The sequence below is a fragment of the Erithacus rubecula genome (genome assembly GCF_903797595.1).
Source record: "Erithacus rubecula genome assembly, chromosome: 3".
NCBI lineage: Eukaryota > Metazoa > Chordata > Aves > Passeriformes > Muscicapidae > Erithacus > Erithacus rubecula.
In genome coordinates, this window is record NC_136689.1 from 75,376,431 (window position 1) to 75,400,778 (window position 24,348).

The window sequence follows — 24,348 nt, forward strand, 5'->3', positions numbered from 1 at the left end:
GTTACACCTTTGTCAGTAGGATGCCTTTGTACCATTCAATTAAGGTGAAGATGCCATCAGTACCTATTGGAGGACAGAAAGTGGTATGGAAATCTGTGCATTTTCTTATGAGCATCCAGTGATCCTTTGCTGGTGTCTAGTTCTTAGCAGTCCTTACTGAGTGGAGAAGGAGAACACTGAGTCATGGAATCCTTCAGATGGGGATTCAGCAGTTACTGTGTTCCAGGTGCTTCTGCACTCAGGCAAATAAAGGCTGTAATTCTGAATTTTGATTTCTTGAACTTGTGTGCCACTTCCAGAAACACTTCTTTATATTGCTGGAAACATTTGATTTGAAAAGTCGCTTTATGCAGTCAAAGAGGCCACAAAAGCTTTGCTGTTTTCCTGGGAGTCTTTTTTTGCTTTTCCTGCTGGAAGGCATCAGAGGTTTTGGTAGGCAATATGAGCTGTGACTGTCCAAGAGCACAGGGATGTGCCTCCCACTTTGCATGTAGACATTAGGCAAGAAGAGTGGCTGAACATAAATCAATGCCTAAATTGAAGGGACAAGAAAGGCTTAAGGCAGCAAAGGCCCAGACACCTGCAGCAACAGATCATGGGTCACACTGCTGCTGGGATGCCCCCAGGGACTCCTGGGGAGGTGAAGGAGAGGAGCTAGCATCAGACTGTCAGCAGGACCAGATGCTTTATGTGTTTTTGATTTGTAATTCCTTTCAAATTTGTAGAATAATCTTCTATTGCTGTCCTCTAACCAGCTGGAGTTTTCCTAGCTGTAGGTTTTGAGTGTGTATTTGTTGGTTGGGTCTTTGGTATTAGAGAATCATAGGATATCCTAAGCTGAAAGAGACCTGCAAGAATCATTGAAGTCCAGCTCCTATCCCTGCACAAGACACCCCAAGAATCCCACAGCATGTGCCTGAAAGCATTGCTTTCAGTCCAAATACTTCATCTGTGTCAGGCTTGGTGCAGTGACTGCTTCCCTGGGGAGCCTGTTTCAGTGCCCAAACACCCTCTGGGTGAGGAAACCTCTTCTAATATCCAAGCTACACCTCCCTGACACAGTTCCATGTCATTCCCTTGAGTCCTGTCACTGGGCAGCAGAGAAAAAGGTCTGCCCTTCTGCTTTCCCTCAGAAGGAGGTTGTAGACAGTTAGGAGGTCTCCCCTCAGTCTCCTCCAGGCTGAACAGATCAAGTGACCTCAGCTGTTCCCATCCAGAGCATTCTCCATCCTCATGACTCTCCTTTCAATGTTCTCTACTAGCTTTATATATTTTTTTATAAAATATATGTTTGGGCAGGATGCAAACCAGCCCCCAGCACTGGAGGTGAGGCTGCCCCAGCTCAGAGCAGAGCAGGACAATCCCCTCCCTTGCCTGGCTGTGATGCTGTGCCTGATGCCCCCAGGACAGGGTTGGCTCTCCTGGCTGCCAGGGCACTTCTGGCTCATTATCAACTTGCCATCAACCAGGGCCCCCATGTCCCTTTTCAGGGTGCTGTTCTCCAGCCTCTCATTCCCCATCCTGCACATAAATTCAGGGCTGCCCCGTCCCAGGTGCAGAATCCAGCACTTTCCCTTGCTGAACTTCATCTGGTTAGTAATTGCCCAGCCCTCTTTTTTTTCTAGGTCTCTCTGCAGGGCCTCTCCCCCTGTGAGGGGGTTAACAGCTCCTTCCATTATAAATGCCAAAATTTTGCAAAGTCATGCATTTTATAGTAGCCTTTTAAAATAGATTATTTTTATTAGTGCTATTGAGCAATGATGTGCTTCTAGATAGCTCCGTATAGGCATATTGGAGAAATCTGTGGTTTTTTCTCAAGAAAGCTGCTGTAACATATGTTGCAAAAAATAGGACTTGGCATTTGTTAGTACTGCTTCGTGGGTGGCAAAAATTATTTTAATAAAATCTTCCCTTTGTGGTTTTATTGACTGAAGTTCCTACTTTTTGTTACTGCGTGATCATCTTTTCCACTCATTTTGTTCCAGACACTCTACCAGAGGAACTAATAGTCACCAAGTAGCTTTTTCTCTCCAGAAGTCCAGTTGTGGTATTACCAATTGTTTTTCAGGGAAGAGCTGCATTTTTATCAGATCTTTGTGACTGTTAGAAAAGGGAAAAATTTCACGAGTTCTCTGTCACTTGGCAAATGCTTTGCTGCTGAGGCTGCTGGAGGTAGTCTGTACCTGAGACCATTGGGATGTTTGTTCTTTACATCTTCACTTGGGACCACTGGGAAGTAAGGATGCTCCTTGTGTGTGCTTGGAAAAAGAGAAGGTTGTGTCAGTAAACTCAGAGGTATGACTCTGTAAGGTGCTGCTTCCTTTGTGGGTGTGTATATTTATTTAGCTTATTTTATTGTACTCCAGCTGCAATGCTGTGCAGTTCCTTCCTTTCCCTGTGTACCAATGAAGAGGAAAGGCGTGGGGGAAGACAATACCTTGTATTGTTTGCTGAAGTAGATCTAAACAGGATATTTGTGCCTTCTCTTAACCTGTTGTTCCTTGCTAATGCTGATGTTACCTACGATTCTTGTATATTGCATGTATATTGCATTTTTCTCATTTCTCAAATTTAGGTAAATTATTTGGCACAGCTGCTGTGTCTGCACAGGAGGAAATATATGTCAAGGGACTGCTTCAAGGTTATTTAGAAGCAGAAAGATTTGATTAATTTGTGTATCTTCTCCCTCTTCCTGACCTTTGTAGTTGGAAGTAACTGAAGCAGTTAAAAAAAAAAAAAAAAAAAAAGTGTTTGTTTGTTTATTTTTCCCAGTGGCCTGGGAAGCTTGTTCACAGCTCAAAAGCCATACTGAGCAAGAATAACATAAATGTCCGAATTGCTGAAAGCTTAAATTCCCTGATGGAAAAGTGGTTTGTTGAGGGGAAAAAATAAGGTCAGAAGTAGTAGCCATTAGTGGCTATAAATAAAGTTACTCATTTAGGCCCTCAGACGGATAAAAGAGAGAAGTTGTTCCAGTTTTTCATCTTTACCATGTGGTAAAAAGTAAGGTATGTCATGCTCTGCTGTTTTTTAGATGGATTTAAAAATAGCTTCACTTGTGCTGTTTTCTGCTCAAAGGAAGGTTTTCAAGCACACTTGAATAAGTGACGAAAGCTGTTTGGCCCCAATCTGAAATAAATAAATTGAGTTTATGAATCATTTCACTTTTAGCAAGTTGTGTTCCCTGCAGGGCAGTGTCTATTCTGTCAGTACATTTACAGTTCTGATAAAACTCTGAATTTTGTTTTTAACCCATATCTGTGATCATGTGAGCAATATGGAAATGGTGCAGGGAATAGCTAATGTGAACCCATGGGTAAATTGGCCTTGTCTTTTGAAACAGAAAATATGGTTTGCAACCTCGTAGCAGGCTGATTTTCTTCCTTGGGGACAACAGCCATGGAAGTGAGGAGGATGCAACAAACCAGCCCGAGGTAGCAATGCCCTGAGACTGCCCTGGGGACCCTGGCAGAGTCTGGAAGACTCCAGGGGCTCCCTGCTGAGTTTGGGAACCACTTCAGACAGATGGCTGGTTTTCCTAGGCTCCAGGTGTTGGGATTAACCTTATTCAGAAGGGCACCAAGTGCAGTCTGGGTCTTTCTGTGTCTTTATTGCACTGTGTACAGTGCTAAACCCACAAATTACGCTTTCAGAAGTCTTTGTTTAACAAGCAACTCCCTTCTATGCTTAGCTGTGTTTTGGCCCAATTAAGTGAAGGATTTTGGGGCTTGCCTGAATGGCTGAGTAATAATTAACCTTTCTTTGACTTAGTGGTGCAGAACTAGAACGTTCAGAGCTAGATTTCTTCTGCCTTGGTGTTGGCTGACCGGGCAGTGACACGTGTCATGTCCTCTTTCCCCTTTAATGCCAAGTGTGTTTGTGGACGTTACATTTATTGGTTTCTTTGGAAAGTAATAATAAAGATGAAATCTCTTGGGTTTATCCTGAGTCCAAAGCTTAGCACTGAGTGTCCTACCTGTGGCTCCCAGCTCCCTGTGTGCATTTTGCCCAGCAGCTCTTCCAAGGCTGAGGGGGCTGTTTGTAAAGATCTCTCCTGAGCCATGGGGGATGCAGGTGAGCAGACTGTTCCCATTCTGAGCTATGCTTCTCTTATCAGCAGATGTTGGCAGTTCCCAAACAGGTGGCTGCAATAGTGGTTTCTGACTGGGCAGGAGCAGGAAGTTGCTGGGTAAGCACAGGTTTGTGGGTGGGTAGGTTTAAAGGCACAGAAGAGTTTTAGGGTTTTGGTGATCTATAGCTAAGCTATGTGATCGTGTCTAAAGATAACAAACCTATAACAAGCAGTGGGAGTTAGTGTTAAGGCTTAGGTTTCTAAAATTTGGCACCTTGACCTGCATAGTACCAGGTTGTGTAATTTTTTCCATGGAAATTTAGCTCCTGATGTTGCTCTACTTAAAATAAGTAAAGACATTGTAGTCCCAGGATGAAATATGGAAACAGTTCCACCTGAGTAAGAGCAGAGTCATAATGTGTGTATGAAAATTAAGCATTTTCTGAAATCCCTCCTATTTTTCTTTTCCAGCTGAGTGCAAGTCACTTGGCTTCTTACACGTCACAATCTAAGCTTGCTGTGGGAGAATTAATTAACATTTAGGGAAAGATATCCCTGTCTGTGAGGAGGTTGAACTAGATGATCTTTAGAGGTTCCTTCCAACATAAACCAGTCTATGACTGTGAACACTGCGTCTATTGTGGCTCAGGAAACTCCCGAATCAATCCATATGACAGTAACCAGGAAAGAATGATTAAAATCCAGGAGGTAACTGATGCCAGTCGTGGTACAAGTCATACTGAAGCAGCAGTGATGGTGGTCCAAGCACAGCTTCTGCAAATCTGCTGTCCCACTGACTGCAGTGCAGGCTGCAGGGCCCCCCTGCATTGCTGCCAGGTGAGCACAGTGGCACAGCCTGGTGTGGCCTCCCAGCCGTGCCCATCCTGTCAGGGACAAGGGCATGAAGCCTCTGCCACAGTCGTCTCTGTGCTCTTCACACAGACCTGGCTTTGTTAGCAGATGACTTGTCTAACTTGCCACTGCTTTCTAACCCATCTCAGGATTATTGTTACATTGATTTGTGCATTGACTGCACATAGAGCTGCTTCTGTTGCAGACATGCAACGTCTAGGAAAAATAGAAATCAGGTTTTATTTCTACTTGATTACTTTTAATGAAGCCTCCAAACTGCCTCCTTACCTATACAGGGCATGGCATATATTGAGGGAAGAACATTTACCTTTGGTGCCTTTGTTGGGAAGATGTTCAAAGCTGGCCCACAAGATCCATAGGGGATTTTTTAGTTGTTGTTTTTTTAGGAAACAATCCTTAAGAGACTACTGTCTTTGAAAGACTACGAACACTGCCATATTGGCACACAGAAGGCCAAGTTCAATGATGTTTCCTTTAAATTATCAGAAAGGAAGCAGAGCAGTGTATGAAGTTGAGAGTAAAGGAGCGAGTGCCATGTAGTTCCTGCCTCTGCCAACACAACAGAATTGCTTCAGGGCTGGATAGGGGTAATGACATGTCAGTCTTTGTGTTTTCAGGCACCAGATGGTGTAATGAGAGTGCTGCTAGGAGCAAAAAGCCCCAAGCTGGAAACACAGTGTAGAAAATAGACTTAAAGAAGAGTTGGACATTGCTCTTTCCTCCAAATGAGCAGGAAGAAGATGCATGTGACATTATTATTTACATTATTGTGTGAAGTAGTAACTGTGTTTTACAGGGCAAGCAGTGCTCCACACCTGTGGCAGTATGGTCATGCACTTGGGCAGCTGCCTTGGGAACAGCGGGGTGTGGTTGTGAGTGCACTCGGGGTGATCCATCACCAGCCCATGCTCTGTCTTGAGTATTCAAGAGCCAACTTGCTGGAGAAAATATCTGCTGGAAGCTTTTTTTTTTCGCAAGAGAAGAACAACTGAATGACTCACGTCTTTATTTCTGTAAATGTGTCCATAAACATTTTTAGATAAAAAAATAAATGGATATAGTTTTATATGAGGCAAAGACTTGTACAGCATATTAGGCTAAAAAAAACCCAAAAGAAGCTTCTTGTATGCTGGCTGAAGTTGTGTATTACCTTTGGAAGTTGGATATGCTTTAGGTGGGTCTTAATGTGGTCTGGAGGAATGGAAATGGAGCAAGTGTCTCTTCATGCTAGTTATGGGCCTAGATTCTGTAGTTCTCCTGTACAAATGGGATCTTGCTTATGTGAGCATGAGGTGTGGATTTAACTCCTACAAGAAGAGAACGTTATGAGACCATGTGTATATATGAAAATATACACAGAAGTTCTCAAGGTCACGTTTTTGCATAAACAAATGCACTCGTGTCTCTCTGAAGATGAAAGGCGGCTGAAAACGTGACCCAAACAATGTCGTGTCAGCACTCTCTTCAAAAGGTCTGTGTTCAGTGATAAACACCCTGCCAGAATTGAGCTGTGCTCGTCTTATGAGTAAGCAGCTAGAATTATGATGAAATTACTGTAATTTCTTCAAAATAAAAACACGCTGGTGCTTGAAACAGCAGTGAAATTGTAGGAGGAGTGGCTCATGTGCACTAGGGGAAACGTGATGTCATGTGGATGCTGTCCTGGGATTTGAATGATTTAAACTGCTTTGCTACACATGCCAAAGTGCTGCAGCCCTCAACAAAACTTTCACTCTGCTTCTACTCTTGGTTGTCCAGTTATTACAGTCTTTTCCCTTTCCAATATGTTTTTCCCTTTCCCTGGGTGGAGAGGTGTAGTGTATCAACAAGGCTCTTGCCCTCCTTGGGAGTTTGCACTCATGCAAATAAAACCAGATCTACTGCCTGTGCTGAGCAGGGGGCCAAGTTCTGGGTACCTTGCTGGGAGGAGGAGCAACAGGCACACAGTCCCTGCAGATTGCAATATTTTCCATTGCACACATGAAAATGCTATGGAGCTCTGAGGACTCAGAATTAATTTCCTTAGAGCTGAGGAAATCTATGTTCCTGTCTGCAGAACGAAGTATTTCATATGCTGCATCGTGGGTTAGAGGTAGTATGTGTGGTAAGCAGAAAGTTATTGCTCCACTTTGAGATGATGATTTATGACTGCTTTGAAAAGAAAATTGGTTATTTTTAAGGCAAAGTCTTTTTTGACCAGCCAAGTAAGAGCTTGGAGGAAGCAAATACAGAGCCGGTAGAGTAGGAACACATTGCTTCTGCAACATTTATTTGGAGCAAAGCCTAAGCAGCTTTGCATGTTTCCTACTTCCTAGAGTTCAGGAGTGCTGCAGAGCCCCCAGCTGCAGCAAAACTGTCTTTGGTAATCTTTTGGTGTTTTGGTAATCATGAGCAAGATGCTTCTCAGTTGTTTTGCCCCTGACAGTACTGATGACAGACCATTGTGTTTGTTTTTTGAAGAATAAAAGTACAATTTTGGCTAAAGCAGTATGAAAAAATAGTAACATGTTTGAAAACATCAAAATTTTTTAAAATTATGTTTCTGAGAGTAATTCTGTAGGCATGAGTAGCCCTCCAGGTGACCAAGTTGGAGGTCTTTTTCCAGAGGATGTCTGGGCTGAAGAAGCAATCATTCATTCTTGGGTTTGTGTCACATTCATATCAGCTGAAAAAAAGCACATGTTCTTTCTGACTTAGGAGACTTTCCTGAATCCTCTTCTGTTCTACACTAATTAGCTAAAAACGCTTCTCTTTGCACAATTCCATGCTTCAGCATTTGTGGGAGAGTTGTTTTTTCAGTAGTGTTTAGGTCATTTTATTTTGCCTAAGAGTTCTTAAAAAATTCCAACAGAACAAGACAAAAATCACATCCAAACAGAAAAAATACCTGTATTTTTTTTTTGTTTGTTTATTTGTTGGGTTTTTTTCATTTATTGGCAGCATAGTAATATGAGGAGTGGCTTTATTATTAGTGTGAAAAGTAGTAAAAGATACTGGCTGGGTATAGGCAGAGGAAGGCATTTATATTGCTTTATACTTGCATTCTTTTGTGCCATAAAAATCTGTTTATGAGCATGTATAATTAAATATTTTAATAGCACTGTGTGAAGCAGTCATGGAAAATTCCCAGTTTGAGCTTCTGCAGGCCTGCTATGAAGCCCATTTACTTTGAGTTTTGTTTGGGTTATTACTTCTGCTTTTAGGGTTTTTGAGTTTGTTTGTTTGTTTGTTTGTTTGGGGGGGATTGTTTTATATGTTAATATAAGAATAAGCACCTCTGCAAGCAGGGAAGAATCAGTAATACTGCATTTTAAGTGCTGCACTTGCTTTTTAATTTAGACACACTGATAATTTGACTTGAAATTATTGTGTGGTCAGCTTCTTTATAGATAATTTAAAGCATCGTCCTTCTGATGGAAAACTTGCAAAGCCCTGCCAGGTCTCACAGACTGGGGAACTGCACCATGCTGTAGGAAGCAGATGTTTATGGAATTCTCTGGGCTGACTTTTACAGAGTAGCTGGTTGATTTAATTCAAAAGTTCACAGAGGAGTTGGTTGATGTAATTCATTGTGAAGTAAAATAAATTTCCATGTAAGTGTTCATAGTGCTGAGTAGACACACTTTCAGAGGTAACTGCAGAGACAAGTCATGGTTCCTTGGGCTTTAGGGTCAACGAGGGCTGCTTGTGAGGACCTTCTCTCCAGTGTGTTGACTTTCAGCTTCCAGCATACTTTTTGGGTGGCAGGGTGAGGGAGGAAGCTGGGAGATGCAGAGCAGGGATGTGTAAGTGTACTGGAGCAGTTACCTTGTAGGAGAAAAGTTGCTCTATGATCTGTGTGTGTTGCCTGTCTGTTGCCTGATAGCAGTATCTCTCTACAAATACGTGTAAGGAGTGGTTGGTCTCTTCTCACAAGTAACAAATGATGGGACAAGATGAAACAGCCTCTGGTTGCACCAGGGAAGGTCTAGATTGGATATGAGCCAATCTTTTTTCTCCAAGAGTGTAGTCAGCTTTGGACCCACAGTCTTCATGGCCTTTCTTTGTCTCATATATCTCTATCTCAAAGCAGCTGTGTTTTTGCCAGCCCTTCCTCTGATCTTGCATCAGTTTTTCTAATATGGGGAAGCACAGCTTTCCACAGCTGGCACTTGCAGGCTCTTCCAGGCTGGGGAAGACGTGACTGTCAGTCACAGCTGGCAGGTGTTTGTGTGAAGGGAACAGGATCTTCTCCGTGGATGAGTTTGGCATCTTGATCCAAGTAGGTCACATCAGTTAGTAAAGAGTGTGATCTTATTTCAGACCTGATCCTGCAGAAACGAGGTGGGGGGAAATTTTGCCTCTCTGCTGCAGCAATGCTTCACTGCTTGCTTGAGCTCATCCCCTTGGCTAATGGGAAGGACCTGGGTGCAAGGAGCTCCCACCTTGATATGTGAATGGTGCATCTCTGGTAGTGTATAGTCAAAATCATTTGGCTGAGGAGGTCCATTTCCTGCTGACAGGCATGTAGCTGTTCAACCCTAGTTTAATGATGCTTTTGCACACTGGTGTAGTAAACTGGAAGAGAGTCTGAACCCAGATGTATTTCCTTAATCCTGGTTATCTTCAAGATAAATGCCTATTTTGTCAAGGGGTAATGCTTTAAATCACTTCTGTTTGATTAAGCTCTTCTAACTGCTTTGTGGTTTAGTTTTGGATTAAATCTTCAGCAACCTGCTGTACAGTAAAACACTCATTTGTGGAAAAAAATTCACAGATGCAACTTGTTTGTGTTTCTGCTTCTCCTGCTCCTACCATGAGTTGAGGTAGTCATTTTTCCTTTTGACAATTACTAGCTCTTGTAAACATGCATTGAAGAAAGAAAAAAAAAAAAATTGAGTACCAGAGTCATACAGTAGACGTCTGTCCTTGTCACAGAAACAAGGATGCAGAATGGGAATGTGTCAAGTCTAGGTGTGCCTGCAGATGAGGAAATGTGACACACCTTTCTGTTGAAAGGTGGAGTGCAGATTTTAAGCTTCTTTAAAAAGGTGCTGCAAGCCATGAGGAAAGGTGTGTCACTGCACATCCAAGGAGCCTGTGAGCTGCTTTGTATGACTGCCTTGGGGTTTGTCTATAGAAGTGAGATGGAACAATATGCAATTACAGGGTTCTGTCCAGCATATGATGTGCAAGTGTCTATGACAGGAGGAGAGAAGTTTTGCTCATAGTAAAATATATGCTCTGTTTCTGTGTTTCCTACTCCCTTCTGACAGTTCAGTAGTGAATGAACTTCAAAGGAGTAAATTTTTTTAATGTAATATGTAGGAAAGATGCCAGTAAAAGCAATAATGACTTTGCAGACTTGCCCTGTAGATGTTTCATTTTATAGTTGCACAAGTGCAGAAGAATCTAAACAGATACCTTAATAAGGGTGGCATTACTGCAAGGAAATGTATCCAGTCAGGGAGAAGTGGAGTAAGCAAAAAAGCAGGAGATTGCTTTTCAGAGAGTTGTGACCTTGGGCAGCTGAATATAATGGCTGCAGTGTTCAGGCTGCCTCTTTACCTTGCAACTGCTGCATACCATTGGTATTCATCAGCAGTGACCAGGCTCTGCCGTGGGGAGCCTTGCAAAGTGTCACCTTGTTTCCGAGAGGTTTAAAGTTGATAAAATGCAGAAGTGTTCAAAGTCCATGCAGGAAACGCTGTCTTTGAACTTCATGGATTTCTCACTTTACCCAGTATATAAAATTATTGCTAAATCTTCCTTCGATATGGATCCCAAACTCTCTTTTATACTAAGTTGCACCTTCTGCCTGTCTTAGAGTGGTGTGAAATGCCAGCTGCAGCCTGCTCTGGTGCCGCCTTACCTCTGGGAAAGCGGAGATTAGCCCTGATTGACAGTCTTCTGCTTGTACTGTGCAGCAGCTGAGGAGGAGACTGGGCTGGGATTAAATTTCTCTTCCACTACTCCCACCTAATTTTCATTGTCCTGTGTGTTGGCAAAGTGAATTAGGTGTTTTCAACTGCCTGTTGCAATTTTTCCTTAAAAACATATGATTACAGGTTTGAGAAGTAACTCATAATCATCTATTTCATATTTACTGACACCTTTGTGTTTGTTTTATGGTGGGTAGTTTAGATCCTGTTTATAAACTATTTACAAACAATGAATTTTGAATTTAATGACAAGTTATTTAGGTTATAGGCTTCTATCCTTTGCAGTATGACACATTCTCTTCATATTTCACAAGAAAATTGGAAAACATTGAAAAACAACATTGGTCAAATCTTGTGTTTTTTACATTTTTGTTCATGGCTGAGTTTTTGTTGGGAGTCTTTTCTGAGTTCCTGACTTGGAAGGAGGAGAAGGTAATCATTGGAGGAGGAGGGATGGGAAGAGCTAGCAGTTCTTCTGCCTGCTTCAGGCCCAAGAGAAGTGTCTCCTAAAGTCTCAGGGAGCGTTTCCTCCCCAGCATCCGAAAATATTGATCAGGGTATGTAGGACAAAAAGATGATTATATAGAAAAGTGGAAGAAAGAACATTCTTCAGGATTGTAGACAGGTGCAATAATTTCAGAGACTCCTCTTAGTATCCTTTATTCAGATGCTGGAAATGTGAAATAATTCTAAAATAAATGGAAAGTAGAATAATTTTATTTTCTTTGTGTGTAGACTTGTGTGTCTCTTCACAGGTGTGCTGAGGAGTCTGAGGATCACTCTTCAACTCTTTTCCCACCACTCCCTCTCCTCTGGAAGTAGAGAAAATCTATTTTAACTGTGCTACCCAGATTGCTCTTTTACTTAGGTACTTAGTTATGCTCTGTTGAATAAAGCTCCCATAACTCTTCAGCAAAGAATCTTCCCCTTTTCTTTGTAGAAGTACAATACCCATTAGCATGTTATGAATGCTTTCATACACTGCTGGGATAGTTGCCTGCTTGCTTTTGTTTTTTAAGATGTGCATTTCATTGCTGCATGCAAGGCAGTGAGCTTCAGAAAGTCAGAGGCAGAAGGCAGCAGATATTCCCCGCCATAAAAAGTGCACATGTCCTTGTGAGTTACAAAACCTTTCTCACAGTGGGGCTGGTCACACCTGCTCTGTGTGAGGAGCCAGGCTGAGCTCAGGCAGTGTTCAGCAAGCACAGCAATGTAACTCTGCATCCCCCAAGCTCCCTGTAAGCACATGTTGTGCTTGCCAGCCTTTCTGCCTCGGGTGCATGGGAATAAGCCAGTGCTCTGCTCTCTAATGATAAAGTGTGCCATGACGTTTTGCTTAATTGGTTGTGTTTTCATCAGGTGATCTCCAGACAGGCAATTTGGAGTTGCTCAGTGATTACTGTGGTTTGCAGTGTACAAATTAGTGTGGGAAGTTGCTAACATTAGCCTTCCAATTTAGGACTTTAGTGGCAGTGTTGGCTCTTTCAGAACTCATCCAAATTCCAAAAGGCAAGGAGGGAGAGCATGGGAGGACACCTTGATGCTTGCCATTCCCTGGGCCATCCATGCCCTGGCAAAGGTGTTATCCCATTTTCCAAACCTGCTTTTAGAAGCCAGGCAGCACAGGTGGGCTTCAGACATAGAGGAGTATGATCCCCCTCCTCACCACCTGGATTTTTAGTATTTTAATTTATTTAATTTTTAAGGATGATTAGGTCCTGGGAATCTAGTACTGCTTCCCCACCACCTCAAGTTTCATAAACTATGTTGGACCCATTCTATATGACACTGCAAGCCTGATAATGTCTGCCTAAAGCTTGATAACATCAGCCCAAGCTTCCCAAATGCCCCTCACTTGCTGCAGGCCACAAATCCGTGTTTTCCGGGCTAGGTGTAGACCTGATGTTTAATCTTCAGCAGGCTTCCCTGGGCTCCCATTCCTGCCCTTGAGCTCTGTGTGCTGCCTTGTGCCCACCCCGAGGGACCACACTTGTGTGAGGCAGGCTGCTGGGCTGCCCAAGTGTCGCATCTGTTGGAGCTGGTGCTGTGAGGAGGTGCTTGTCCCAAATCCAGGATACTGCCCTTGAGCTCTGGCAGAGCATATCAACAGGATGGAGCAGGGGCTGCTGGTGGAAGCTGCTTGGTGAATCTTTGTGGCTTGTAGGAATGGAGGACCTGAGCTCCAAATGGTCAGATCTGGCAGCCCAAATCTCTCAACTGCTTGTGGTCAAAGTGTAGCTGGGATTTGTCCCTCAGCGAGAGGTCAGACCAGTCAGATGGGCTTCAGAAAGGCAAGGCTGAAATGCTTGAAAAGGCTACTGTACAGGTGCAACAGCATATCCTATTTTACCTACTGGTTTTCATCTGCTGCTTCTTATTCTGTAGATGTTTACCTATATGCAGGGTTCTGTGGATGTCTGAAGAACATTATAGGGCAAAGTTAGCAAAGAGTTCTGGTGTTCGTAGGGCAAACCCCATATAGCTTGCGAAAATTTGATTAAAAAAATAAAACAATGAAAAAACCAAAACAAACAAACAAATAAAACAAAAACAAAAACAAACCAAAAACAACAAAAAAAGTGATCAACCCCCCCCCCAAAATAAACCCCACCCCAACTGAAGCATGAACTAGCCAAGTCAAGAAATAATTCAGTGTAAAATACATTCTTTTAATACTTCTGTCCCTGTGGCAAGAAAGAGATATGTAGTGATCCTATTGTGAAAGCAAAGCTGCCAAGTGAAATGAAGCATACTGAATCATCAATTGTAAATTCAGTGTGAGGGGATCAATACAACTTAGCAACAGAATTTATGACCTGACATAAAAATTCTCCTATTTTCAATAATCAGTGTTCCTTTTAATAAAAGAATAAAAGAATTGTGGTCCATTATTCTCCTTTTCACACTTAATTTCTTACCTTTGGAATGAAGTCTTGCAAAGTTTTATGGCACCAAAGTGTGACCTGTATGTCTGCAAAATCCTGAGATTTAATTTCAAGCAAATATGGAGCTTGGAAGAAGAGACAGGGGAATCTACCCCAAACTAGTTAGAAAGAATGTGGTCTGAGTGGGTCAGTTTGTTTTTGTCTTATGGCTCTGATCTTATAGCTGTTTTTTGAAACAATTGAGTCTGGAAATGCTTTCATTGCTTGCCCATCCCTCCTTCAACACATGAAAATTGTTCATGTGTAAACTGATGTATTTGAGCTACAGAGAGACACAAACAAAATAAAAAAAAAAAATCCTCAAATGTTTTCAGACCTGTAAAAGGATCGTGAAAACTGACAATATGGAATATAAAACTAAAGTGCAACCTTTTGTGTTTTGATGCCAGTAAATTGAAAAGTGCAAGCTGAATTCTTGGGAATAATTTTTAAGTATGCTTGTTACCTTGCACAGTCTGTTGTTTAATATGGATTAGTTTTTTCACACCAGAATCCCACTTGGGTAAAAGTATGCTTTCCTGGAATTCCCTGCTTCTTTGGCATGAGAAGGGGGAAGAAAACAAACAATTCTGAGCTTAGTAGAAGCCAGGAATAGTCCTTACCTTCCTCAATGCAATTCCTGCTGCTTGCTTTTAGGTTCAACACTGACATTGTATCAGTGATGCTTCTTGATGCAAGAAGGCTTTCACTAATCCTACCAGAATTAAATCAGATAGCTGACAAAGACTATTCAAAGGTAGAAAATGTATATTGATCAGAAAGTTCATCAAATTCAAATCAAGCTGAAAAGTTATAATGCCCCTCTAGTCAAGACATATCCATGCTTGTGTAGCTCAACTAGCATCTGTAGAAAAACCAGTACTAATATATAGTTGATTTGTACTGGATTATCTTCAAAAATGTCCATATCCAGGTACATAGAGAATAATGTTAAGAACTGAACAGTTCTTGACTAATAAATCTAATGAAAAGTCTAATGTCTCATGAAGGTAAATGCTTCTCTTCAGAACAAATGTGCCAAAATGAATGTTTTTTCTTCTTCCACTTAATCAGCTTTGAAATACTCAGTTAAGATGTTCTTCCTCAGCAAAATGTTTCTAAATGAGGCTGAACATGTACATTTGGAAGCAGTTCACATTTTGAAAACAAGACTCTCCTTGGGCTTTACAGATAGTCAAAATGAGAACCTCTCTCAAGTTCAGTCTAAACTGAACCTTGATTCAGAATGGTTGGTCTCTCCCATGCCCTGTGGCTGATACTCATGAGTTGGCTTGCCTGGCCTCTGCATTGTGTCCAGACAGGAGAGGCAAGAGGATGGTGAAAAAATTGCTTGGGTCTTTTGCAGAACTTGTGAAAAGTGGTTTTGAGACTGCTAGCCACCTGTGGCAGATGACTTTTAAGTTTTTAAGGGCAAAGTTTCTGAAGAAGAGCAAAGTTGTGTGGCTGAGCCCCAACGAAGAAGGTAGTGAACAAATTTACGCCATTGCTTTGCTTCACTATCTTTGAAACCCCAATCCCAAGAGGGCAGCTTATGCAGGGAATGAGAAGAGAGTGCTAGCATGACTTCTCACATGTGTGGATTTAAAAATCCTTCTCCCCTTTGATGTATGTTTATGATCATGCCGTGTAGCATGAGTAAAACATTGCCAAGCTGGCAGCTTTAGGACTGGGGACTGCCAGGCCCAAGCAGGCATGGTGGATGAGCTGCAGGCATTTTGGCAGGCTGTTCACCATTTCCCTGAGTCACTGGTAGAGCTGCACAGCAGTGTGAGAGCTGACTAGATGACGTGGCAGAGTATGCAAGCAGAAGCTGGTGATGGTTGAAATTGTCTTGTTTGGGCAGTGGTCTGGGACAGCTACTCCTGCTGGCTGCATTGCTGTAGGCTTTGGTGAACGATTCTTAGTGGAGTCTCTCTCTTCCCCTGCTGCTTTCTTGTGCACTGCCCTTCCTTGGTTCTGTGTTCCTTAAAATACCTGTTGGAAATTCTGTGTTTGGCTTTGTTGTTAGGGTTTTTTTGTTGCTGTTGTTTTGTTCATGTATTTTTGCATATGTGGTCATGACTGTAATGAATTAAAAAATGAGTTACTGAAAGAAATATGAGTGCTTTACAAAACTGTGCTGTCATCAAAGCCAGAACTGCAACTCTTACTGAATTCTGTGGACGCAGAGTTAGGGCTTTGATTCTCAGTATAAATTTTAAGGAGGTTTGTGACTGTATTGTATATTTCTCTTCAAGAACTCAAACAAGGGAAGAGAATTGCATGCTACTTTTAAGATGGCCATGAATACACCAGAATGTCTGTCATTTGCATGGCCATTGCTACCCCCTGCTCTGATTTAGACCCTGAGGGGAAGATGTACAGTGACCTCAAGCTCTTGTGCCCATGTCACTACACCTCACTGCTGTCATCAGTAGCTGCCTCCTCTTCCTTCTCCTCACCCACTTGTTTTCTTTTTGAATTACTTGTCTTCCTTACTGAGTTTGAACAGATTAAAATCCTGCCTCCTCCGTCCAAGCTATGGTGAGGAGTGAGAGTGGTGGAGGCAGTGCCATAAGCCAGACAAGTCTGTGATACCAGCTGATGATGATGTAAAGTGGGACTTGAAACTGCAGATCCAGTAGATAGAGAAAAGTTGCTGTATGTGTTTCCCTGCTTCATTTTTGCAGTTCTGTTCATAGTCAGTTGCTAAATACTACTTAGAGCAATGATTTTTAATTCCAGAATTAATCAGGAATGGCATGTATCTCGACTGCACAGAAACTGTTCCTTCTTTACCTTTCATTTGCAGGCATGAGAACAAGCTGTTGTCTGCTAGCAGCCTGTCTAACTTGAGCACAATTGATAATGGCAGTAGGCTTTCCAAACTCCTGCACTGTCATGTTTTTGCAGCCATGATGCTGGGATATGGGTTAGGCAGTCTTGAAAGTAGTAAAAAGCATTTTGTAAAACCTGTCAAAACAAGTTTGCTGGATCTCATGAAAGTCATAACTCAGACTATACCAATACCAATAACTCTTCCAAAAAGACTTAATGGTATCTTCTTGCTGAGTTTGCTTTTGAGAGCATGATAAAGTTGCTGCTTCCCAGCCATGCAGAAATCTGTTATCCTCAAGAGCTCACAACCACATCTTCAGAAGGTCTAGCAGAGAGAGAAGTGCATTAGCTTTTTGATGGAATTGCCTTTTGGCTTTTGGGTGAAGTCTATTAGTGATGGGTGTCTTCACACTCAACAGCAGAAGATGAGGAGGAACATGCTTGTCCACCTGCATATATTGAGAGTAATGTCTGTGTGCTGCTTGTGTTGGGCATAATTGGAAGATACAAATGTTTATGCTGTTATCTGTTGTTTTTTTGTTGTTTTTTTTTTTTTTTAATCTGTGTAGAAAATACTATCTTACATGAAGCAGTGGACTTATAAGAAGGGCTGGTGCCTTCAAAGGGCTGAGGAAGGTACAAATTTATTCTGGTTCCCTTTCAAGTCAGTAATAAAATATGTTTTAATCCAGTTTCTTGTTTTTAAAGTAGTATACCATCACTAGCTCTGTGCTATCTCCAGTTACTGAAACAGGAGGAGATGGAGCCTGTTCAAGGTTAATCAGCAGCTGTTGCACAGACCTCAGGAGCAGGAGAGCTGGTGCTTTGATCTGATGTGGGGGATTGACAGACAACAGAAACATCTCACTTTCAAGGACATTTTGCTCTGCAGGAAACTAACCCCCCTGAACTGACCTTATATTCCATGGCAGCATGTCCATTGCTTTGTTCTGCTTTAAAACAGGAAAGAAAATAGTATTGTTTAAGAAACAGTACTAAATTTGTTGAGAGGAAGGTGTTAGCATTTTGCCCCTGAACATTTTCTGAGGAAATTGTGAATACTACTGTAAGGGTTTGAAAAGTACTTTTATCTCATTAAGCTGGATGTGCCTCGATTTATGTAGATGTCCAGTTCATGAAGTTGAGTTCAAGAAACTGAAATTTAGTTTGCATTTTCAAGTAAATTTACATGTGCTTTCTCTCACTATGTACAGGGTTCAACTAGTTCTTCTCAGTAATGTCCATCCCTTTCCACCTTATCATCCCTGAATAAACACTACTGATTTCTGACTACTGGCAGAGAGGGGTAGGCTGGCTGTCTAGAAATGGAACCTATTGGTGGGATTTTCTTGGAGCAATTTCTGGAGTGCTCATTTATTTCCCTTTTGTACATCATGTGAGAGTAGTAACTAACCACAGACCTTTATAGCAGTTCCCACATTCAGCCACCACTGATGACCAGCTCTTCTGGAAGCCTTTTGTTGATGTAAAGCAGCATCAAGGGAGCCAGGCAGTGCAAAGGAGGGCATCTAGACCAATATTTTGCATTAAAGAGCAATATATGTGACAAATGGACATTACTGCTTGTTTCCCTGGACTTAGGTATGGAAGAACAAGTCTGGTTTTCTGCTCAAGAGACTGAGTAGTTCGTATGTGAATTGAAGTCAGTGAGGGATATTCAGCTTTCAGTGAACTTTCCACTGAGTAGTCTGGCCAGGCACTTAATATGTTTTTGGGTACCTAAATCTGACTGTTTTCAGTAGCCAAGCAAACATGGAAGAATGAGTTTTTAGAACAATAACTGACTATTAATATGAAATTAGCAAAATCGTGTCTTTTTCTTGATAACCTCTTTCTTTTTGTGGCTCCTCCTTAATTGTCATCAGTTTGTGACTTAGGAAAGAGAAGGAATGAAGAGAAATGTGGTTTTGGTTATCTTTTGCATTAAAAAGCTATGTCCTGCTTGACCTAGTTAATAACATCTCTTCCTGCCTCTCAGACTTTGTATTTGGAGCCAAGCTGCTGAGGTGCATGAACAAAAGGTTCTCTAAATACATATTGTATATTGTTCCTTTCACTTTGCCAAGCCTCAATAGTGACTGCTTTTTGAATGCAGATGCACCATAACCTACATTCACAGCTCTTAATTTAAAGCAGTTTTAACTCTTTTGAATCAGCTGCATTGATGTGTTGACTGGATTTGATATTATAAGGTGTGAATGAGTAGTGTTTGCACTGAGATGAGAACACAGTTGTTATACAACTACTGATTCATATGTAGACTTATATATGATATATAGGTATATAATATATAATTGATGTGCAGTTATTTTATTCAGCAAACAGCATGGATGCATAGAAAATCTAACTTGTTAATTACAGTTTTTCAATGAATGCTCCACCATTTTACTTAATTGGGATAACATTCTTCATTAATTTGGTGATTTTCAGCATATATATCCAACAGAAAGGGAAAAAAATAATGGATTTTTGTCATCTCCAAGAACAGAGTACTGAGGAAGATAAGAACTATTATTTGCACTTTCAGCACCAATATCTCTGAGGTAGAAGGACCCAGGACTTCACCAGGTGGTCTTGCAGCTGTGAGATTTGCAAAGCTATTGCCTTTCAGTTTTGCAGTCAGGAGAAATTTATTTGCTACGGAAATGATGGCATACGGCTGTTCTTCTGCAAATGCTATTCCAAGTATTTTTACAATCTTACTTCATGGAAATAAAAAACACTGGGCTGTAGTTAGTGCTCCATGGCTTTCTTTGCCCTCAGCCTAGAAGGCTGGCATGCCAGGGAGCTCTGGAGTAACCCAAGTCACCAGGCTTGTCCCTGTGAAAGAGGTTGAGATCAGTTGTAGCCATGATGTGCATTGAGAGGATTCCTTCCTCAGGTGGGTCTTTATGCCAAGTCTTGTCCATGAATGAGGCACTGGTGAAGATTTTGTGCATGGCTAATGCACTGCAGAGGGATGGCAGCTGGATCAATGTCTGTAGCTTGCATAGTTGCCGAGGTATCTCTTGCCAAGACCTTTTTTGTTTTGCTCCCACCCAGAGGGGAAGACCCATGGACAGACACTCCATTGTAGAGCTACCTTGCCAGGGAACATGTTGTATTTGCATTCCAGATGCCTCCGGCTTTGTGAACTGCATTGTTCCAGCCTCCTCTGAATAGCAGCTATTGACCCCTAACAATGTACATTTGTTTAAATCAACCCCTTTCCCTGCTTTAAAAAGCTTATTATACCACTAGCCCAACCAATTGAAGGCTTCTCTTCAGGCCCCTTCTTTTCCCCTTCACAGCAAGAAAAAAAGTCCTTGCAGCATTAATTATTGAATTTCAAGATGGAAAACATTTTTCCCCTTCTGAGAGGCTATTTTGAATGATGAGGTTTTGGCAAATTTTGTTGCGGCTTAATGTTTACAAGCTTTTCATTGCTCTTGAAAGCATAAACTTCACGTTACTTGAGCTTCTGAGATGCTGGCAAATAATGAACCAGTGGAATAACAGGAGTTTGGTTGTCATGAAACCCTTGGAGAACTTGGCTGCATTCTGGCAGAATGGTTGTTTTGCTCTTTATGTGTGCATTTAGGTGGACTGAGCTCATGTAGAAGGAGACCATGGAGACTGACCAGGACAGACCTTTAGTGCCCAGCACCAGGCTTGCAAAAATATTTCTGTGGGGGGCAGGGGGGAGTCTGGGACTAAATTCTCTTTGGTGCTTGGGGTGAAGGCAGTACATGCATCCACCCCTCAAGCCATGAGGTCTCCAGAGCCTGATGGTGACAGTAGCCACCATCATTAAATCTCTTGCAATTTGTGAACCAAACTGTGACTGCTGTGAGGGGAAGTTTTGCTGTGCCTTGCTCCCATGAGGTTATTAGGTCAAGGCAGAAAAGACCGTGAAATAAAAATTTTCTGAGAGCTAGACAACCGTTTAGTCCTTTCATTTTATGCCAAAATAACACCACTAATAACAGCAAAATATTAAAATGTGGAACAGTGGTTGTCTGATGGAGTGGGGTGGTTTAATGAGGATTCGTTCTTCTGCTGTCCTATATTAAGTCAGGAGTATCTCATCTTGTGAGGTTTCTATAGACATTACTGTTGAACATGTTAGTAAAGTGTTGCCTGCAAGTTGGAGGTGGTTGTTTGCCTCTGCTCAGCCCTGGTGAGCTGTGAGCTGCAGTGCTGTGTCCAGCTGTGTGCTCCCCAGTGCAGGAGAGACATGGATATACTGGATGGGTCTAACACAGGACCAGAAAGATCATGAAGGGTCTCTCTCCTAGGACTCCAAGCTGAGAGAGCTAGAATTCTTAAGGCTCAGGGGGAATCTCACCAGTGTGTGCAAATACCTGGAGGGAAGATAAAAGAGAAGGGAGCGAGGCTTTTCTGGGTGATGCTCAGTGACAGGCTCAGAGGCAGTGGGCACAGGCTGAAATACAGGAGACTCACACTGAACATCAGGAAACACTATATGTTATGGGAGTGACTGAGTGCTTTCACAGCCAGCTCTGTGTGAGCCTGCTTGAGCCCCTGGGCTGGGGGCTCTCCAGAGATCCCTATCAATTTCAGCTTTCTGTGGTGCACAAATTAAGTGAGGTGGCTGAGGACATGCAGGAATCCCAGGCAGAGCTCAGCTCACTTGCTTTCATTGTATGGCATGGTGTAGCATGGGTGCATCATCACATCATCTCTCTTGCTGTGCACTCGTGCTTATGGGTTTTAGACCTATTCCATGGTGAGTTAAGTGAGCTCTGCATCACCCAGCCCTGCAGGGGTTGACAGGCAGCTGCAAGCCTTAGGTTTTCACTTTTGGGCACTCTTGAGGACAGTGAGCTGATGGCAGCACCTGCATTAATGTGAAAAAAACCTTTGTCTCTACATGATGGTTGTGGCAGGTATTCCTTACTACCAAATATGTAGCCTTCAAAGTTGTCATCACTCCTTTGCCTGTACCTGAGGGACATTCCTGCTTGCTGGCTCTGGTGTAGAGGTAGCAGAGGAAATCCAAGAGCAATGCCCTCACATCAGCCTTCCTTCCTCTGGGAAGTGCAGGGTAATAGGTGCCCTTGGACCGGTCAGCATTTCAAGAGAATAAAAGCAAAGCAGTGGACTAGGTTTTCTGATGACCAGAGTCTGATGTAGACCCAGGAGAGTGGGTGGAAGTATTCAGCTGCTGTTCCTAGATTTTGAATTTAATGTTCAAGTCTTATCTATTGCTTTTACCACTCTGGGGAGGCATCTCCCCATTATTTCCCAATCCTCTGCTCCCCTCCACCCACCTTAGGTACTGGCACTCTGCACTTCCATGCCCTAACCCTGCACTTTTGAGTTGACAAGCCTTGCATTTGAACTGCTTCAGAATTGCTGTATGCCTAGAAACCATCTGACTCAAAGTTTTGGAAATAAAGGGGCAAATGCTCCGCAGGTATTTGAGGCATTGAAAAATGGAAAGCAGTTTGTGAAAAGATGCAGTGGCAGAAATAAAGTGGGATGCTCTTACCTCACCCTCTGTGTCCAGATGAGCCCTTCCCATTTAGGGAAATGAAAGAGCAAGAGTTTTTAAATTCTCCATGAATACTATTTTATCTCAGTGCTGCTATTGTCCCACCATAGAAAGACTAATAACATTTATTCAACATTAAGCATAAAAGCATATGTAACCTGTAATGTGGCTGAAGTCCTTGGTAAGCTCACAGGACACTTAGGCAACAGAATAAAAATCTGTATTTGTCTTGATTATTACTTAGGACTGCACCCCCACCACCTTAAAAAGACTGTGTCTGGTTTCTCTGTGTGAAAATTGAGGCAAAGATGGCCTTCGGATGCTAGCATGCAAAATTATTTTAATTGTTATACACTCAAACCTTATGATTGTCAGGGGTATATCCCAGCACTTTCCTACCACTCCTTTACTTTTTCTTTAGGAGGGTGTTTGACTTTTCTGGTGAAAAAAAAATCTCTCTAAAAGCCACTAAAATACTGTAGCCCTGATATGGAGCCAGGTGTTTGAAGAGAACAGGAGTATAGTTTGGTTGGAAGTCAGGGCATGGGTCACTGCTGGTCAGTGTTTTCATACCAGCTAAAGTCTTCTCCTACACAGGAGCAGCTTGAGTGGCTATTGCTTTAGGAATGGCTTTTGCTGCAGCTGCAGCAACAGCTGTGGTCCTACTTCCTTGTTTTCAGTGCTAGATATGCTGTTTTCTTAATGCTGCATCTACCAGCCAGATGATAGATGCAGCATTAAGCTCCACATGCTCCACTAGATGACTTAGGTGTCTCACTGACAGTGTCTCCCATGCCTCCAAAACAAATATCAGTTCTTTGTAACCTCACTTGCTACTTGTTGGTGTTTTTTTTAATCCTCTACATTGTTGTGCAGCCAAGGGAGGAGAACCATATAAAGGGGAGTAGTTTAGAAGAAAAGGTGAAAGAAGTGCTGGGCGTGTCTGTCTGACTGAAGTTGAAAATAAACAGGTAGGGAGCCAGCTGGCTTTGGGGCGGATCTTCTAAACTGTGCAAATTCAAACACTGTTCTGTAATTTTACATGTGCTAGCATGAGGCACTTGACTCAGAGGATTGGCTCCAGCTGCTCTTGCCGGCATTTAGGAACTCGTTAAATAAAAAAGGCACTTCAGTGTAGTTCTCCTGTGTTTACTCATCGAGCAGAAACCAACAAATACTTACTAAGAGATTATTTTATTTTCTTTCACTTGCTTATTTGGATTTCCTTTCTCTTTCTCTTCTATTCCCTGATAAATATTTCTAGAGAAAAATAGTGAGTAGAATTCTTTTTTCAGTGTTTCTGTCATCTATAACTCTGTTTTTTTTTTATTGCAGGGGTCTCGAGTCTGGCTGCGAGAAAATAATCAGCATTATCCCAGCACTGTTCATTCCTGTGCAGAAGGAGTTGTCGTTTTCAGGACAGACTATGGTCAGGTATGGGCATTGCTCCTCTGTGTTTTATCTTTTTCACAAATCTGTTAAAAAATAAGCTTTCACAGTCACAGAGTGGGTAAGGTTGGTAGGGACCACACTGGGTCATGTGGTCCAACCTCCCTGCTCAGGCAGGGCCATCCTAAAGCACGTGGAACAGGACTGTGTCCAGGTGGTTCTTGAATCTGCGGTGAGGGAGACTCCACAACCTCTGTGGGCAACCTGTTCCAGTGCTTGGTCACCCTTTACCTGCAGTAAAGAAGTTTTTCCTTGTGTTTTGGTGGAACTTCCTATGCATCAGTTTCTGATGGTAACTTCTCTACCTGTTGTTTGGCACTACTGAGCAGAGCCTCACTCCATCCTCTTGGCATCTTCCCTTCAGATATTTGTACAGATTAATGAGATCATTTCATATTTTCCTCTTCTTGAGGCTGAATAGGCCCAGCTTCCTCAGCCTTTCTTAAGGCTGAGAATAAGAGAGATTCTCCAGACTCTTTACCAACTTGCAGCTCTCTGCTGGACCTGCTCCAGAAGCTCCACATCTCTCTTGCACTGTGGACTCCAGAATTTCACACTCCAGATGTGACCTCACCAGTACTGAGCAGAGGAGCAGGACAATCTCCCTTGACCTGCTAGCAATGCTCTTCCTAATGTATCTCATTGGCCTCTTGGCCATAAAGACACACTGCTGGCTCATGGACAGTTTGTTGTCCACCAGGATCCCCATGTCCTTCTGTTCAGGAGACTGAACTTGCCTTTGTTGAATTTCAG

The 24,348-nt window shown here is 42.3% G+C and overlaps 1 protein-coding gene across 1 annotated transcript in view; it reads left to right on the top strand.

The window, feature by feature from the left end:
• Positions 1 to 24,348, top strand: part of MYO10 (myosin X) — a 159,469-nt gene that overhangs the window by 10,022 nt on the left and 125,099 nt on the right. The window contains 1 exon segment of the mRNA XM_079300601.1: positions 23,482 to 23,580. Within this exon segment, the coding sequence (XP_079156727.1) occupies positions 23,482 to 23,580 (99 nt within the window).